Source organism: Hemiscyllium ocellatum, chromosome 25 (assembly GCF_020745735.1).
Source record: "Hemiscyllium ocellatum isolate sHemOce1 chromosome 25, sHemOce1.pat.X.cur, whole genome shotgun sequence".
NCBI classification, from domain to species: Eukaryota; Metazoa; Chordata; class Chondrichthyes; order Orectolobiformes; family Hemiscylliidae; genus Hemiscyllium; species Hemiscyllium ocellatum.
In genome coordinates this window covers 29,841,396-29,860,296 of record NC_083425.1, presented here as the reverse complement: position 1 = coordinate 29,860,296, position 18,901 = coordinate 29,841,396, and the positions used below count along the sequence as shown (strand labels likewise).

Genomic DNA, 18,901 nt, shown 5'->3' with positions numbered 1-18,901 from the left:
TGCTTGCTTGTCTACTTTGGTTTTCAGCATCTTCAGTTTTTGTCTCCAACTCACGTTGGGTTGGCTGAGTTTGAAACTTTCAATACCCTAAATGTCTGACAAGTGCAGATGTCTGGTAATAGTTAGGTACAACTAACCTACTGTAGTTCTAAAGCTGTACTTCGTGTGAAATGCCAGAGTCTAATGTCTGATCTTCTTTCCTGTTGCCACTTTGTAGTTCTACGATTCATGTCTCCTTGGGTTGTAATTTGGATACCATAGAGATTCCCATGTATATCCTGAGAGCCAGGGTTACATTGAAAGCTAATCAATGTTTGGGTGATCTTCTGAAAAGTTTAATATCCAGTGCTGTGTATTGACTTGAATCCAGGTTTTCTCAAGCACTGCATGCTGGGAGCTCAAGGTGGGAAGTGAGTTTTAGATAATATCTTTTTTATGGCTAATGGGGGTGCAACTTTCAAGTTGAGGATGGTAGACTTCCACGTCCAAGCGAGTACTCTTGCAAGGCCAGGAACATCCTGGGCCATGGCATCTTCCTAGAAGACTTTCACTCCTCTCTGCTTGTCTGTGCAGCAACCCTGCTCAAATGTGAATTCCAAGTGGCTGACTTAACTGGGCTTGTAAGGATATTTGGCCTATTTGAATGAATGCTTTGTCCACCTGACAGATCATTAAGTTGCATTTTACTCAACACATACAACTTGGCCAATGGTGGCTGCAGCCATAGGGAGTGAATCCTGACTGAGATTGGAATAGCTGGACTAGGTGACATTCCAGGTAATATTAAAGGAATGAACCTTTAAAGTACTGACTACTAAGGTAAAGTTGCAACACATCAAAATTGTAGGGAACCTCTGTGCTGTGGCTGATAAGTATCCCTTAACTTGCATCAACAACTAGGTTAGCTGACAATGAATCTTGTGATTTGTAGTAAATTGCTGTAGAGCAAACCACCACTTTATGTTGGTTACAGAAGATTGCTTACTCTAACTTAAGTGGCCATGAAGCACCTTGAAACATCCTATTGTGGTGTGTTGCATTACATCTAGCGGCATTCCTTCATTCTTTCAAAGCTTTTGTTTCTTGTGTGGAGAGCTTGACTGGAGTTCCAGTCAAGTCAGTTGTCCTGATCTATTTATTGGATTCTGGTGTTTGTTACTTTGAGCAGTTTCACCTATATGAACATGTACTTATCATCTTGTCAACTTGTCATTGTTCCAGAAATGTTTCATCCTGGCTGTTCTAACCAATGGTCTGTTACCCTGTCCTATCCTGTTGTTGACTGGATGATGCTCCAAGCTGGCTTGAATTTTTTCCATGAGTACTTGTAATGAATTTTCTCCTTTTTTTAATGAAGTTCCGTATATTGCAAAATAAATGATATCAGCAGACAGCAAATGCCTTTTCAAGATTTTGAGAAGGTCAACACCAAGTAAACTTAGCTGAAAATTGGGAAATGAAATGCTGTACAAACAGGCAGCATCTCTCCTGATATCTCTGCAAACGTTTTGGCTGTGCGTTTTTAAATAGAGATTGACTGACTGCAATGGGAATGGTGTTGCAGTATTGTGCGCGGAGCATAAACCGGTCCCGTGTTGCTGTGCAAACATCTAGCCTTTGATTCACCAAGATCATTTTTGTGTACTCTTTTTTTAAACTTATTCTTTGATTTTTTAAAAAAATGTATTACATGGTTTATTTTGAACATCAAAATGCTTAGATCAGCTTCAGTTACAATGTAGTATTGCTGTGCATGTTTGGATTGAGCTTTGCAAACCTTTCTCCTGACCTTTTTTTATTGCAGGGTTGAGTTAACCCCTGACTTCACCTCGGTGTAGGTTCTAAGCCTGATGACACTATTTCTGTAACAATATATTGGTAAGGTTCTTTTTCAGTATGCCCCATGCATGTCACCTGTCACAACTTAACACTTTTCTTTCCTGTCTGTCATTTACAAAGTATTATCTGCTGAATCTATTAACCATTTTTACCTGGAACCTGTATTAACTGGCCACTTCAATTTTAATCTAGACAATCTGGAGAGATTCTTCCAATTTGAAAGAAATGCAAGAGTAATTGAACCCTATTAATGCACTTGACCATTCAATACAGGCTTCACAAGGTTACACTCCATGAGAAGGTATGGGCACTTCAAGTAAATTCCACTTATCTATATGGTTTTAGCTAACTGAAGTAAAGTGAGAATAAGGAATGCATTATTGGCAAAGATGCAGTTCTTTATCCTGTGCCCCACTCCCAACTATAGCTATGTCATCTCCCTATTGACACATCTCCTTTTTCTCCCTCCTCTTTTGGCTTCATTCTCTCATTTGCATTATCAGCATGATATAGTGCAGTAGAGATTTTTGTAGTAGACCGATTTTTATAATTTTGACCTTTTGTTTCCTTAATTTCTTTTTGTTCAGTCAACTCCAACCACTTGCCTGCCCCCAAAAAGTTTCTGCCCAACCATTTATTCATAACTTGAAAGTGACTTGTTTTACTATTTCACCAATCTCCAATTTTGACTAAAACTGTATGTTGTGTTACTGGTATTCAATACTTTGTTGGCTGCTGAGCTGGTTTAAAGGTAAGGATGTTCTTGGGGTTGCAAGGAAACTTACTGCAGTAACTTCAACTTTTTGTCCTTTGCTCCTTGTGAAGCCATTAATGAAGGAATGTAATTCTGAATGGGAGTCTGTCAACAATGTAACCAAGTTTATTTCCAGCTCTAAAGCAAGTGTTTTGTTGACATTTTTTTATAATGTGGACCCTTTGATTGACTGAGGGTACATTGGTTTGCTGTGTGCAATCTGCACCCCCTCATTGCTGTCTGAATGGTTGAATGTCTGCACTGGGAGGAAGGTTGGTTGAAATGAACTTGTTCGACTTCCTTTCAGTAACCTAGGGAGTAAGATATACTTTGTGTGTCCTAATGTACTGTGTAGGTGCACATTCAAAAAAAAAATCAGCCACTTATAGAACAATTGGAGAAAATACCAAAACTTTAGTCACGTTTCAAGATGTCCTTGAAGAAGAAAGATCTACCAAACTAGTGAAATGTCAAGATGCTAATTTGAGTGAGGAACTTTGATTTACTGTGGACTCTGCTAGTGGCCAGATTAGAGTGCAGGTCAAATGCATAGTAAAAAGTGAGAATTTTAACATGGAAGTGAGAATTTATTGCAGTGTTTGAGTTTAACATAACCAATATGTGCAAGAAACATTTCCTAATGTATCTGGTGGTTGATGCCATGGGTGAAGTCAATCTGTGCAAGTACAAACTTAATTGGTGTATGGAATTGCCTTTCAATGAACAATCAGTTTTAAATATTGCAATTATAGTGTTGGATCTCTCTGCACTTAAGAGCATATGAGCACAAGTGGTTTTGCTTTATGAGCATTGTATTTACTGAAGCACAATTTAATCTTGCACATTATGAAATGTTTTGTAAAACGTAACTGGATCCCAGCTGGTTAGGACCTTTTATTTTGTGGACAGTCATTTTGGAACCTTCTACAAGGATCTTTGACTTTAATTTCCAAGCTCATTTAACTTTTGAGTGTTTTAAATTGATTTTAAACATGCTTCACTGACAGATGTGCTTTTATGATGCCTAATAAGATTTTTCTGGGTCTTGTCAGATTTTTGGATTTGAATGGGGATTAACCATTCCTACATAGGTTCCTCCTAGTGGGGAAAAAAGCCTAAATAGTGTTAATTTGAAAAATTTGTTTTGTGTTGGCTAGAGGGTTAAACGAACTAAATTACATTAATCTCCTCGTCAATGACAGCTTGTTCTCTTTTCCGTTTTGATGCAGAAATGAAATTGTAGCCTCAGTAAGTTAAATGTTTATAGTGAACCTCTGTAACATCTGTGGATGGTGTTCAGAATATTCCTGGTACATGTGTTGCATGAATCAGCCTCCACGAGATTAGCTGTAAATATTGTGACCAGAGGTTCCATATTCTGTCTGACTTGAGACTATACAAGAAAGCCTTGGGCAATTTGCAGTCAAATGATGTGCTTCTGAGTGTATTTATGGATCGTGCAAGTGGAAGATGAGACTTTTAAAGAATATAATGTTAAGTGTCATTTTTTTTTGGTTTTCATAACTGCTGATAAAAACTAGAAACTTCAATTAAATGGAATGCTACCTGGATTGTGATCCAAGCTTTCTATCTTCTGGCTTTCATTCTGAGAAATTGCAGTGGGGTTTCAAGATCTTTTTTGGGTAACTGAGCAATGATGGAAGAACTTGGAATTTATACTCTTCACAACTAGTTTGAGTACAAATATCTAATCCAAATCAACTGCCACATCCCTCTGATAATCTTTTCACCGTCTCTTGGCCAGTAGCAGGAATAACTAGAGATTTAAGACCGCTAGATCTCATTCAGCTACAGCACTGAATCCATTTGGGCAGTTGCCCAGAGGTTACTGTGCATATTGATAACTCCTTTATCCCTGCAGGATCAACCTGTAGTCACTGCCTATTACCTGACTTCTCCACAAGACAAAAGCTTGACTTAAGTGGGTGGACTATTTCATCACAGGAATATATATGCATGAAACATCTAAAGGAGATGGTGAGGACTAGATGCTGGCGATCAGTCGAGTGTGTGTTGCTGGAAAAGCACACCAGGTCAAGCAGGAGAATCGACGTTTTGGGCAAAAGCCCTTCATCAGGAATGAGACTTGTGGGCTAGGGACTGACAAATGGGAGAGGTGGTGTTGAGGGGGAAGGTTGCTGAGAAAAGGGATAGGTGGATGAAGAGGGGGGTGGTGGGAAAGAGTGATGGACCGGTCAGGAAGGTGGTGCCAAGTTGGAGGCTTGGGACTGGGATAATATGGGGGAGGGGAAATGAGGAAGCTGTTGAAATACGCACTTATCATGTGGTTGTGTGCTCCCACTAGTAGGCTGAACAGTTCATCATCAATTTTACCAACCCCTTCCACCCTGACCTCAAATTCTCACGGACTCTTTCAGACACCTTCCTCCCCTTCCTGTATAACTCTCTCTAACTGTCTCCGGTTACCTGATTAACCACCGACATCTACCGTAAGCCCACAGCTACCTAGACTGTACATCCTCCCACCTTACCTCCTGTAAAAATGCCATTCCTTATTCCCAATTTCTCCATGTTCCCAGGATGATCAATTCTGCCTCCGTCCCAGATGGCCTCCTTCCGGATCATCTCAGGACACCTCTGGGGCACCTACCAATCTTTCCCCTCTTTCTCCCCCTCTCCCAACTGGACACTTCAATTCCCCCTCCCATTCTGTCAAGGGCATGCAGGTCGTGGGCTGCCTCTACCATTAAACTAGGAGAAAGTGACGACTGCAGATGCTGGAGATTGGAGCTGAAAATGTGTTGCTGGAAAAGTGCAGCAGGTCAGGCAGCATCAAAGCAGCAGGAGAATCGATGTTTCGGGCATGAGCCCTTCAGGAATGAGGAGAATGTGCCAAGCAGGCTAAGATAAAAGGTAGGGAGGAGGGACTTGGGGGAGGGGCGTACTAAATGCCTTCAATTGACTGAACTGGTCCTCACCCTGAACAACAACTCTTTTTCCAATCCTCCCACTTCCTCCAGACCAAAGGAGTTGCCATGGGCCCCAGCTATGCCTGCCTCTTTGTAGGATATGTGGAACAGTCCATCTTCTGCAGCTATACTGGCACCACTCTTCCCCCTGCTACATGGATGACTGACTGTATCAGCGCTGCCTTGTGCTTCCATGAGGAGGTTGAACAGTTCATCCACTCTACTAACACCCTCCACCCCAACCTAAAATTTACCTGGACCTTCTCAGACTCCTCCCTCCTTCCTAGACCTTTCCATTTCTATCTCGGGCGACCGAATCAGCACGGGCATTTGCTATTAATCAACCGACTCCCACAGCTACCAATACTACACCTCCTCCCACCCTGCCCCCTGTAAAAACACCATCCCATACTCCCAATTCCTTCATCTCTGCCGCATCCACTCCCAGGAGGACCAGTTCCAATACCGTACAACCCAGATGGTCTCCTCCTTCAAAGACCGCAATCTCTCTCTTCCCCCCCCCCCCCCCCGACGTGATTGATCGATGCCCTCCATCGCATCTACTCCACTTCCCGCTCCTCCACCCTTGAGCCCCGTCCCTCCAATCGCCACCAGGACAGAACCTCATTGGTCCTCACCTACACCCCACCAACCTGCATATACATCGTCATTTCCGCCACCTCCAAATGGACCCCACCACCAGGGATATATTTCCCTCCCCTCCCCTATCAGCGTTCTGAAAAGACCACGCCCTCTGACTCTCTCCGTTGGGTCCGCATCCCCCACCAACCCAATCTCTACTCCCCGCACCTTCCCCTGCAACCGCAAGAAATGCAAAACTTGGGCCCACTCCTCCTCCTACCCCCACTCTCTTCCCTCCAAGTCCCCAAGGGATCCTTCCATATCTGCCACAAATTCACCTGCACCTCCACACACACATCATTTACTGTATCCGCTGCACCGGATGTGGCCTCCTCTATATTGGGGAGACAGGTCGCCTACTTGCGGAATGTTTCAGAATATCTCTGGGACACCCGGACCAACCAACCCAACCACCCTTTGGCTCAACACTTTAACTCCCCCTCCCACTCCACCAAGGACATGCAGGTCCTTGGACTCCTCCATTGGCAGACCATAGCAACATGACGGCTGGAGGAAGAGTGCCTCATCTTTTGCCTAGGAACCCTCCAGCCACGCAGGATGAACTCAGATTTCTCTAGTTTCCTCATTTCCCCTCTTCTCCTCCCCACCCCACCTTGTCTCAGTCAAGTCCCTTGAACTCAGCACCACCTTCCTAACCTGCAATCTTCTTTCTGACCTCTCCGCCCCCACTCCAGCCTATCACCCTCACCCTCACCTTGACCACCTCCTTCCTATCGTATTTCCAACACCCCTCCCCCAAGTCCTCCCCTCCCTACCTTTTATCTTAGCCTGCTTGGCGCGCACTCCTCCCTTCTGAAGAAGGGCTCATGCCTGAAACGTCGATTCTCCTGCTCTTTGGATGCTGCCTGACCTGCGTTTTTCCAGCAACACATTTTCAGCTCTACCATCAAACTAACCTGATGCCTGGAATGAAGAACACCTTATGTTCTGCCTTGGGACTCTGCAACCACATGGGATAAATGTGGATTTCAACATCTTCCTCATTTCCCAGCTCCCCTACATTCTCCCAGTTCCAAAGCTGCCAACTTGGCACTGCCCTTCTGACCTGTCCATCACTCACCCCAACCTATCACCTTCTCCCTCTTCTACCTATTGTTTTCTCAACTACCTCCTATTTATCTCTCAGCCCCGGCCCACCAGCCTCATTCCTGATGAAGGACTTATGCCCAAAATGTTAATTCTTCTGTTGCTTGGAATCTGCCTGACCTGTGTTTTCCCCGCAACAGCAACTCTAAAACATCATCCAAATGGTAAACGTTGCTCTCAATCGGAGTCATTGAAGCCCGTTTCAGGCACCCCTCAAGATGCAAATACAAAATAGGAGTTTTTTGCTGCCACTATTTAAGATATTCAATGAAAACAAATTTCACAGGGTTGTAATCTGAAAGGGATATAGAGTGGTGACCAAATACCTATTCACCTAAAGGCCTTAAAGCAGATGGAAAGGATATGATCAAATGAAGTCTGTAAGTGAGATTATAGGGTCAGTATAGATAAAACTTGCCTGCGAATGTTGATCTGGTTATGGAATATGGTTGTATGGGGAGACCAGAAAAGTTTGGAGGAGCATTTTAGTCCGAGCTACTTCACATGGCAGTCTGTAATCTGTACATTTGTCTTCCTCTTCCTGCTTTTCTCTTCCATCGTTTAGGACAGTGGCTGATCTCCCTTCATTGTTACATGAATTAAACAGTCCTTCCTAAGGTTTGCTGAGTTGGTAAACTAGTTACTTTGAAACCGATTGCTAAATTGATAGTTTTCTTTTGTCTGAGTTCAAATTTGGAACACTTGCGCATTTTTTAAAAAAAAACAATTTGGTTTGTGCATGTAGCCATTCTTGGGTATTTTTGCTCTTTCCACTTGAGGGCACTAGTTGTATATCCATTTCAAAGCCATAGAGATCAGTAGCACCTTAGCAAAGCAGTAGAGGGCACCCAGCACCTGTGTACTGCAAGTTAATATATATGCAAAAAGCATTCTCAAGTTTAAACCAATTAATCTTCCTGTTTTTTAAATTGTCTCATTCAGGGAAAACTTGGCTTTCTTTCAAATCTGTAATCGGTTACTTTCCTGTAACAGTGTCTCAGTTGAATTCTGGAGCCAAGTTTTAAAACATTTGTTATTGGAATGCCCTTGAATGTAGTGGTGAATGTGTGTTGGAATCTACTTAACTACAAACTGATTATTGCCTACTTATGTTCAATGTTTGTTTTTTTTCTGTTTTCCTTAAGGATTGGTATGGTTCTTTATCCTGTCAAATGTTTGATCATGTTTTTTTTATTGCTTGCTTGCATGCACTTTTTTGTACACACGTGCTTTGATCTTGATGTCAAAAGATGACTTGAAACTTAGTTGTCAGTGTTTCTAAATAGTAAGTACAGATTAAGGCTTTTTCTCAATGTTGGGTTAATAGGAAGGAATAACTTGCCAAATAATTCAAACTATCAGGTCCACTTGGTTTCAATGTCCTTGCTTATATTCAATTTGCAGGTCTGCATGGAATTCTGAAACTATATAATAAACTCTCTTTTTTTTTATGGAATTCTCCACTCTGGAAATATTAATACTGTATTCTAACGTTTGCTGTATAGTAAAGTCAAATACATCTCACTGCAGTTTTGATATGTTAACATGGTTAGATCCTCATGTCTGCAATAAAGTGAATGACCTAATACCATCTTCCTGTCACTACCACCCTGTTTTGTGCTGAGCAATAAGTTGTTGTAATTAGAAGTTTGGTGAAGTTGGGAATGTTCATCGTGGACATTCTTTTAGGGCAAAGTATAGTCAGTTTTGCCTGCAGTTATGTCAACTTAGTTTTAAAAAATTTGAAAAGATGGTGCTAAGGAAGTTTCAAGTGCACTTTGCATGCTTTCAGGAGTTAACTGTTCTAATGTAGACAACATTTGGAATAACAACAATCTGCTACATTTGAATGTTACTTATCTAAGGGAAGATATCTTAAGATATGGAAGTGAAGGTTTCTGCATGTGTGACTGTCAAAAGTAACTGTTGGCTCTTCAGGCTAATTTTGGTTTTGACTGGTGGCAATTGCTGTAGTTTACTGTTAGAACCAAGTAGTGAATAATACCTTTTACTCCACACCTGAGGTTTAAGTGCTTAATTCTCTTGAATATTTGTGTAATGCTGAAGAAATGAGATCTCGCGTTAACAAGTCACAAGTTCATTATCAAATATAAAATTAACTATAAACATGATTTTAGTCTTCTGTTGTCTCACTGCACAATCCTTGCATATCCCCCACCATGACCAAGTAGCCAGGAGGTATAATTGAAAAGATAAAGTTCACAAGTGTAAGAATTATCTTGTTCTTAATTGTCTGAAAGTAGTGCATTGCCTTTGCAAGTTGGTTGATCTTCTGGAGATGGTCTCCTCTTAACTGCTAACTGTCCTTTTGTCGGAATGGGTACTGTGGTACTGAAAGTTCCTTTTTCTGTTTTTATATTGTATGTTTCAACTTCCATCAGCTGCGTCTGAGCTTGGTGAATTTTGAACTGCTTTGTTCCAAGTGGCAGACATTGATGTTACAGGAGTAACAGACAAATGCAAGTTCTTATGTTGGGTTTAGATCCAATGATAACATCTTTTTCACTGGAAGATATGACCAGTAGACGAAGCACTTGTATTGCACTTGTGTGGTGGGTTAGTTTGAAAGAATGGATTGAGAGCAAAGGAGGAGAAAGCAAATTTCATCAATTCAGTTAGTTTTTTTTTAGCTGTCCTTCAGGGGAGGTTGTATGGCATGGCAAAGGCTGTTCGATATTCTATATATGTAAGAATATCCTTTTCATTGCATGTTTGTGTTGGCTAAAATAAGTCAGGTGGGTGAGTTTTTTTAATAGATTCTGCTGACATGCTAAATGAATTGCATGTTCATATGCAGTGGTCCAGCCAATGTAGTGATATCATCAAACTCTTGATCAGTATTGTTGAAAATAAATTAACTTTAACTTTTTATTGCAGGGTTGGTTACTAAGAAGGCTAGGTTCTCTCCAAATTGGTCCAAAGTGCTGTAAGAGATTGAATATTTGAAGGCCACTGTTTAATTCCTGCAATTAAATTGCTCAACCTTACTTGACCCATTTCCTTTTAAAACTTAGACTCTGATTTTGTAAAAACATTTCCACTAATTGTGTGCAAACTGTTTTCTTTCACCCTCAGTAAATGATAGCATAGATTGCATGTGCCCAATAAAGGTAGCTTGGTTGCAGTCATTAGATTAGATTAAGATAACTTTCAAGTGCTGCTACATTTTTACGCAGTGTTGAGCATGTTTCTACTAAAAGCTGCCTCAGGAGCTCACTAAATGTTTGGATGTTAGAAAGCCCTTAACTCAGTAATTAGACATCCAATTTCTTCCGAAGCAGCATGTTACGGTGTGAGATGTTTACCGACAGTGTTTTGAGCTTGCCTGTCACAATATTGGGAGCTTCAGGACACCAAGTAGTCAAAATGTGAAGGGCAGTCTACATTCCATGTGATGCTTTTGTGTACCGAGGTTGAAGGAATTGCTGGTGTCACTGCAAAATTAAAAGCTTATAGTGCAGGAATAAAAAGTTCTCAGGCTTGTCAGAAATCCTGGACTTGAACATGTCCACACATATTCACATTACAATGAGCCTAGGAGAGCGCTTAAAGCTTTGGACACATGGAATTTGACAAGTGTTCATTGTTGAAATATTTTTGCAGTTACTTACCATCTTATCTAATTAAGTATGGGGCATGTTGAAACTGTGTCTCTCCTTGGTGAGCTGAGCATCTATTTGGTGTTTACATGAGGTTTTGTATCAAACCTTTTGATATTTTGATTACAGGTCATTCCATAACATGGTTGCATTCTTGTGCAACCCTGTTATAAAATCCTGCTTTAGAAGCAATATTTAATGTTGGTGATTTAAAATGTGCGTTGGCTGTGATGTGATTAAAAGTTAGCACTTTAGAAAGTATTCCCATTCTGTTAATTGCGTTACAGTAAAGTGACCTGTACTCATTAGATGGCAAAAGGCATGGACGTAATTTGATTTTAACTTTTTCACTCTAGGCTTATGATACTTAGTCATTCAACCCTTGAGTTGGTCATATCTAAAGCTATGTTTTCAAAATGAGCGCACAGGCAATTTGTTCCGGAATTAGGTGAAGGTGAGTGCATTCTTGACCACCTCAACCCATTTGTTAGGTTAGTAGGCATGTGACCAACTGAAATCAGTTTGATCCATTCAATGGTGAAGCAGGCTTGAGGGATTGAAGACAGAGGAGGAGGCCCTAACATTCCTTTATTCTAGGCCTGCAGCAAATACTGATGCTGTAGGTATCCTGAACACAATCAATCAGGATTGGGTATGACTGAATACAAAATGACCAGTGGAGAGTGTACCTTCCTTCTGAGTATAGGCTGTTGGGCACATTTTTAAAGCAAATTGTTCTTCAGATGCCAATTTTAAATTTGGCCATAGGGCTGTATTCATTAGGGATAGTTGGGTCTCTGCCTCAGGTGAGGAGAAGTTAAGGAGAGCCCTTCATTGTAACTTCAGCTGATGCTGTTTTGTGGGGTTATGTTCTGCAAACCAGTCATCCAACCATCTGAGCTATTTGACCCTTCCTTTTGAAACTGAACTAGTCATATTACTAATAGGAACAAAAGGTTCAAACCTGCAATAGGTGAATTGCTGGCTGACTTCCCAAAGCCTGGCCACCTTTTCAGAAGGCACTAGTCAGGAGTGTAATAAATCTTCCTGGCTTGTCTGGATGACTGCAGCTACTACAGTACTTGGAGCTTGAAAAAGCAACCACTTTCTTCACTGGTATCGTAGCCATTATCTCACTGAAGCAGGTTCAAGGGACTGGTCAGTTCCTATTCTTGTGTTCCTGTGTTAATAGTTCCAATGCTGTGTATTTAAGCTTTTAATGGAATGATGCTGACTCTTGCATGTATTGATTAATTTTAATGTTGCTTGAGACTCCACACTCGCTCAATTGAGACAAGTATTGAAGGTATTGACAGTGATGGCATCACCTATTGAAGTTGGTGAGATTGGTTTGCAGGGGCTCCTTTAACAAGAACTGCCCCCCTGCCCCCAAAATAAATTTTCTTCTGGGGCAGCTCAAAGGGGCAATACCATCACACCATGAGCCCTAACCTTTGATTCTACTAATTAATATACAAATGACCTCTGTTAGTGGATGAACCATTGCTCAAAAGTGAGAGAAAATATTTTGTAAAGCATTACCAATGACCTCTGGACATGCCAAAGCACTTTGTGGTTAATCGAGTACTTTGAGCAATACAACTTTTAGGAGCTGAATGTGTATAAGTGGCTTCACAATTCTTGTTTAAAGCTTTACTAACTGGACTTAACAATTGGGACACAGTTCACTTGATTTTCCTCAGCTGGCTTTTCCTTCTGTCTCTACTGCACTATACCAGTATCTTCCATGTTTGACTGCATTATTTTGCTGCTCTCATCTTTCCTTGGCTTGATACATACTTTCCAGGATGCAAAGAATCTCCTGGTAAGTTCTAGGTTTTAATTTTGATATATTTTATTCTGCATTTGCTGTTTTTCCTTAACATCAGGATTATGGTCATTTTATGTAAATTCTTAGCCTAACCCCCAACAAAGGGAAAGCATAAAGCAATTCTCTCAATGAAGAATTAATGTAATCTTGATAATTGTACATTGAGAGAATCCTCTGGAAAGATACATTCATTGCTCAGGCTTTGTGGAAGCATTCCACAAATGTTGGTTCTCTCGGGAGGTCAACGTTAACAAGTTGGGAATTGCTCATGGATATGTAACTTCAAATATAATGATTTGTGTTTTGTGGGAAAGTTGTCCTTTTCTGAACGTTGATTTTATAAATGAAGTTGCTTTTGGATTACTGAGAAATAGTGGACAATGTTTTTGGAGGCTAGTATATGCTAGTTTGGCTGATCTCTTAATAAATCTGTTCTGATATCGACCACTTTGAGGCCATTGTTAACAAAGGTACAAAATTCCAGTTTCCAGTCAGATCATTCCTTTTATCCATATCAGATTGATAGAGGTATTCCAAAACAATGAAGTATTTTAATGGCCAAATGCATTGCTTCAAATGCTTTTGAAGTCAAAACTAGATGGGGATATCTTACATTCAAAAATTTTCTTAAGTGTGATGCCCTTTTTGATTTAACTTGTTCCACCTTCCTATGTTGAGTTCCTAGCATAGTAACTTTGGGGAGTCTGTTTTGGAGCAGTTCCAGTCATTTGTGGTTGGTACTTCTACCACAGGGTTTCAATATTTCCAAAAATCTCATTTGACTTTAACTTGGTATTGTTAATGATATGTTGATCAGTATAATTGTACTGTGGATTACCCTGTGGTAACGATGTATAAATAAACTTCAGGAATGTTTTGTAAGTGTATCACTTTTTATATTGCCTTTCAAATCTTATTGCTTAGGAAGCCAGTTATATGCAAGTTGTTCCCCTATTTGCATTCGTTTTTAAAAAAAACCACTATCAACCCAAAATACATTCTGATCTTCACCAGAATGTAATTCTGTAGAGCACCTTTTCAAATAACAGATTATATATCCAGTTTATTGGTTTCAAAACCTTACTTTGAAGGGGAAGGTGGAAACCCTTTTTTTCATTTTAGGCTAAGCGAAGGTGTAAACACTCACTATTGAACTAATCCACTTTTAATTGACCATTTTCAAATTGGTTTGCAAGAATAAAGGCAAAATCAATACTTTAATTCCAATTTGTGTAGTAATCACAAGTCCTTAACCTGTTATAAAACCCATGACCACTTCCATTTTGAAGAAAAAGGGCAGCAGATACATGGGAACACCTGCAAGTTCTCCTCCAAGCCACTCCCCATCTGATTTGGAAATATCACTTAGTCAAATCCTGGCATTCCTTCCCAAATGGCCTTGCAGGTCTAACTACAACATGTGGATTGCAGTGGTTCAAGAAAGCAGCTTAACTCTGCCTTCTCAAGTGTAGCTGGGGAGGAGCAAAACATTCTGTCCAGCCAGTAACATGCATCCCACAAATGAATAAGTGGATGAAAGTTGAAAGCGCTTTGACAGGATATGGCATCACTGGCTAGGTCAGCATTCATTTGCTGTCCCTAATTGCTGGTGTGGAGGAAGTGAATTTTCTTCAAATCAGTTAGAGCATTTAGTCTGCTTTTAAAAAGTGAAATTGCCTTAGCAAAACTCTGGTGGGAATCCTATCCATGCATGAGTGAGAACCTAGTTCCTGTAAAAAGTATTTAATGACTGGTTTAGTTATGGCATTTACAAGTTTGGTTAGAAAATAATGCCCTTATGCAGGTCTTCATAGGATAAGTTCACATGGTGGTCTAACCATGCAGCAAAATTTAATTTAAACTGGATCACCTGGTAATTGAGTAGCGGTTAAAGGCTGAGTATTTTGCTGAGTAAAGCAAAGCATAGAGGGAGGTTATAGTTCAAGTCAAATACTGGACAAAACAAACTTATCCAGGATACATTTCTGGGTATGGGTACTACCCAAAGACTAGTAGGTTTTGTACTTCCATTTGAATAGGTTGGCCATGTTTACCCTCTAGTTATTTAGTGAGGCTAGGAGATTGCTAATTCTCTGCAACCACATGTCTAATGAATTATCTACCCTACAGTATCTTGCCTAGAAGCAATGTTTTTAAGGTTATTTGAAATATATGATCCTTTTTTAATGCATTGATTCTTTACTTTTGGATTTCACGTGTATTAAAATTGACGAATTTCTTCAAAATTGTACAGCTTGCTGTTCTGTTAATTTTTAATATAGGCACTTTTCTCTTCACAGAGCGGATGAGTAGAACCGGCGAGCCTTTCATGCACGTGAAGGAATTGAGTGGCTGGGGGCTTGAATTTTGTCAGATGTCAAGCCAAAAAACCCAAGTTTATCCTCATAGGGAGGTGCTGTTGAAGATTCTGTAATAGATGTTGCAGTAGAATCTCATACAATAGTATACATTTATTTTAGTCACTTAATTCACTGTACTTTTCAGTTAAGAGCTACATTGTAGAGCATCAAACACCATGTTAAAGTTAGTGCACAGCAAACTGTATATCTTTGTGTAACTAATGCAAGACCACCATTTTGTTTCTTTGAACAATGCAAATTGTTTGGTTTGTTTAAGCCTTAAAGCAGAATGTGTTAACAGGATTGTAGTGTATTAACTATTTCTGGGGATGTTTTAGTTAAAGATGGATTTGTAATTTTGAAATGGCAACATTTGCTTTATCTATTACATGTCTCTACCTTTTGACAATGTTCAATAAAGTCTCAGTTACCAGAATCATGTGGTGGTTCACTTTTTTAAAAGCAACACCAGGTTCTTTTCCTTCCTAATAATACACACTTCACCCGGTAATAGATTTCTTTTCAGTTCAGATAATCCTTTATTCAAGTTAGAGTAGGTAGCTTAAAAATCACTTTTTTTGAGGTGATTGTTATTCCCATGCCTACTTGTCATGGTTGGTAGATAAGTGCTTTTGAAATAATAAAGGTGACTTGAAGTGTATCCTAAACATCCATAAAGCAGCTACAGTTTGTGTAGGGAGTCAACTAGTCTAATCTTTGTCAAGCATAACTCGAGATGGAGGGAATTGAACAGGCTCTTCTAATCAACCTAGTGTTGCTGGAGGGTGGTCTAGGTGTGGACAGAATTAAGTGCAGATGGCTGCTACCTGATGCTTCATGTGGAGAATGACTAGTTGAGCACCTGTGGAATCGATTCCAGCATGCAGTTAGTACCTATAAACGTAGTATTAATACGACAGGGTACAAAAGGATTGGCATCTGGAAAACTTTAATAAACTTTAGAAAAACACAAAAAGCAAAATTGCTAAAAACATGCTCAGTGCTAGTGTTCTGAGGGAAAACCCAATTGTTTTTTTGAGCTGCAATGCAATTGACCTGGAATTAATAAAAGTTGTGCTAGGTGTTTACAAGAGCAAATAAAAAAATTTAAATTTGACTTGTATTCTCAAATTAAATTGTTACTATATTGGGAATTGTCACAATTCCCTTCCTCCTCATGTAGGGAGAGGGCCATTATATTTAAAGGAACCATCTGACATCAGTCCCAAGGAGAGAACCTTCTGTATGACCTTTAATGTTTGAAAAATTATAACATCACAATATGGGGGTTAAATAGCTTCTGGCACTGCAGATGTCTGCAACTCCTGCAGAAGTTATCCAGTTGTTAGCGAGCTTCCCCTTTTAGGAAAGTGCAGTCTCATTCAGAACATGCCTGAACAACTTCAATAGTTTGTGAATTACCTCTACATTCTAACCACTATGTTCACGACATAATTAATTTCATATTATTTTTGCATCTTCTAGATGGAAAAGGAAGAAATCAAGGGAGGAGTAATTTGGATAAGCTACAAATGAGGTGGGATGTAAATTGGGGAATAGCTTGCATTGAGTGACATTTTAGATATTCTGTCCTCTTCCATTAATATGTAGCTACAATAAGTAGTCTAAGCTGAACTCTCCCTAAATTTAGTTGTGAAATGAAAATTAATCCTTGCCAAAAGAAGGGATTTCAAATTTTGGATGTTAAATCTGTCCCAAGCAGTTATCAAACAGGGCTTGAATTGCAGTAAGCTAATGGTAATTCCTATCAATGCCAAATTCCATCTGATAGCTGCTATTGTTGAAGATCTCGTGTACCTTAAGTAGGTCATTCAAACCACAAATGTCTATCATTTCAATGAGAATATCTGATCTGAGCCTCCTCCATTTTTCCTGCCTTCCCCACCCCCACCACAAACCTTGAATTCTATATCTTTTTCAAAAAAAATCCCCCTCCATCTAACAATCTTCAGTACAGAGGGTGATTTGTTAGTAACTCCAGATTTGCAACCTCTAGGAAGAAATTCCTCATTGGGAAATCCTTTATCTGGGATCCTGCCCTCTGGCCCTCTACACTTTCTTGAAGTTGCTTCTGTTATAATTGTTTTAATTTTTTAAATAGTTAAATACATGATCAAACAAAGCCAAATCTGAACTTTTGCCATTTTCATATCATTGAATGTTATAAAGGAGAGCCATTTGAAATTTGGTGGTTATCATTACATTAGGTTGGATGAGAAGGTGCTGAGAGTGTTTAGTTGAAAATTTCAATTAACAATGTAAATAGAGTATAAACTGTATTCTGCACTTCCATTCCACTTGGATAAAAGCAGAATGCAATTTACCCATGGGATGTGTTGAGGATATAAGTCCCACTACGGGTTTGTGTACAATCTCAGCTGACACTTCAGGACAGCACCCAAGAGTTTGTGGGACCATGCTTTGTTCAAATTGGCTATTGTATTTCCTTCACTGCAGCAGTCAATACACTTTACAAGTACTTAGTTGGCTATAAAGTGCTTTGGTAAGTCTTGAAAGATTACCTCAAAATGGAGGTTCTTGGTGAAACCATTGCTGAAAGTAACTCTAATCTGTTGATATTCTGCCAATGCTTCATTCTAATCCTGAAGGTTAGAGAACCAGTTAATTATGTATTTGCCTTTTCCTCCATGTAGAAACCATCATGAATGGTTACTCTTCACTGCATTTTTTTTTAAAAAATAAAGCAAAACTTTGGAATGGCACAAACTGGTTCAACTTCTGCATACCTGAAAACTGAGCTCTTCTCCAAACAGGATATCCAAGTTTTACCTGTTGGTTTGTGATGCACAAACCAAATGTTGGTGTACAACTATAATCAACACTTTTTGCAATGAATTGATTTGGATATGCCTGTTTTGAGAGAGTGCATTACAGCCAGAAATAATTAGCGTTTTAAAAGGGTGAACAGAGTTGCAAATATCCTCAAACTTCAGTTTCCCATGCTGCTTTTTACTACAGGCCTGTTTTATGGTACTAAGCTGACATGCAATGAAATAAGGTGGAAATGGTTTTTAAAAACCATACAGAGCATGTGGAGATGATATTTCATTGTGGTTGTTATCTGAGCATCAAAGACTTCATTAGTGAAGTGAGTGGAACATTCATGCAGGTTTGTTAAGCAGCATTCCTCAAGCACTAGTATCTCACTGAATTGTACATTTTTGCTTTCCATTGTAGGATCCAACAAGAGCAACTGGCTGCCATCTTCAAGTTAATGAAAGAAAAAAAGGAGACTTTTGGTGACATGTCAGAAAAAGACATGGAAGAACAACTCCAGCTTTATTCTCTTTAGATTGCAGCTGTTTGTTCTGGTAGTTGCTTAATATTAAGGCTTTCATTGTGAAGAGAAGGTTTTTTGTTTATTAATGTTTAGAGATAGTAACTATTCAACTTGTTAAAGTAACACCACTATTAACAATTTTTCACTTGAAGCAATGGAAGGCATTCTTGAAACACCACCAAAGACTTTTGTAAAGCTGAATGTTCAAATTTTAGTCAATTTAATTATTCCCTAGTCCGATGTCTCCAAATCTTGAGCTGAAATCGTCTTCTGTTCTTCCAGTCATTTTGTGTAGGTGTTTAACAATTTAGCTTTGACTGAGGTATCTTTTGAGTGCAAGTAGAATCTAAATTTCAAATGTTTGGAAGCAGGTCATTCAGCCCATCTAGTCCACACTAACCCTCTAAGAGCATCCCACCCAGGCCTGTAACCCTGCACTTCCCATGGCCAATCCACCTAATCTGCACATGAGACA

The 18,901-nt window shown here is 39.7% G+C and overlaps 1 protein-coding gene across 3 annotated transcripts in view; it reads left to right on the top strand.

Annotated features, from left to right (window-relative positions):
* Window positions 1-18,453, top strand: part of LOC132827802 (matrix-remodeling-associated protein 7-like) — a 110,466-nt gene extending 92,013 nt beyond the window's left edge. Inside the window, exons 4-5 of one of the 3 annotated variants that reach the window (XM_060844521.1) lie at window positions 1,805-1,878; window positions 15,045-15,492. In XM_060844521.1, the coding sequence (XP_060700504.1) occupies window positions 1,805-1,838 (34 nt within the window). In that variant the 3' untranslated portion in view covers window positions 1,839-1,878; window positions 15,045-15,492. Of the gene's footprint in view, window positions 1-1,804; window positions 1,879-15,044; window positions 15,493-18,323 lie in introns of those variants that run through there. The other 2 variants (XM_060844520.1, XM_060844523.1) reach the window with 2 other exon arrangements.
* Window positions 18,454-18,901: the final 448 nt, after the last annotated feature.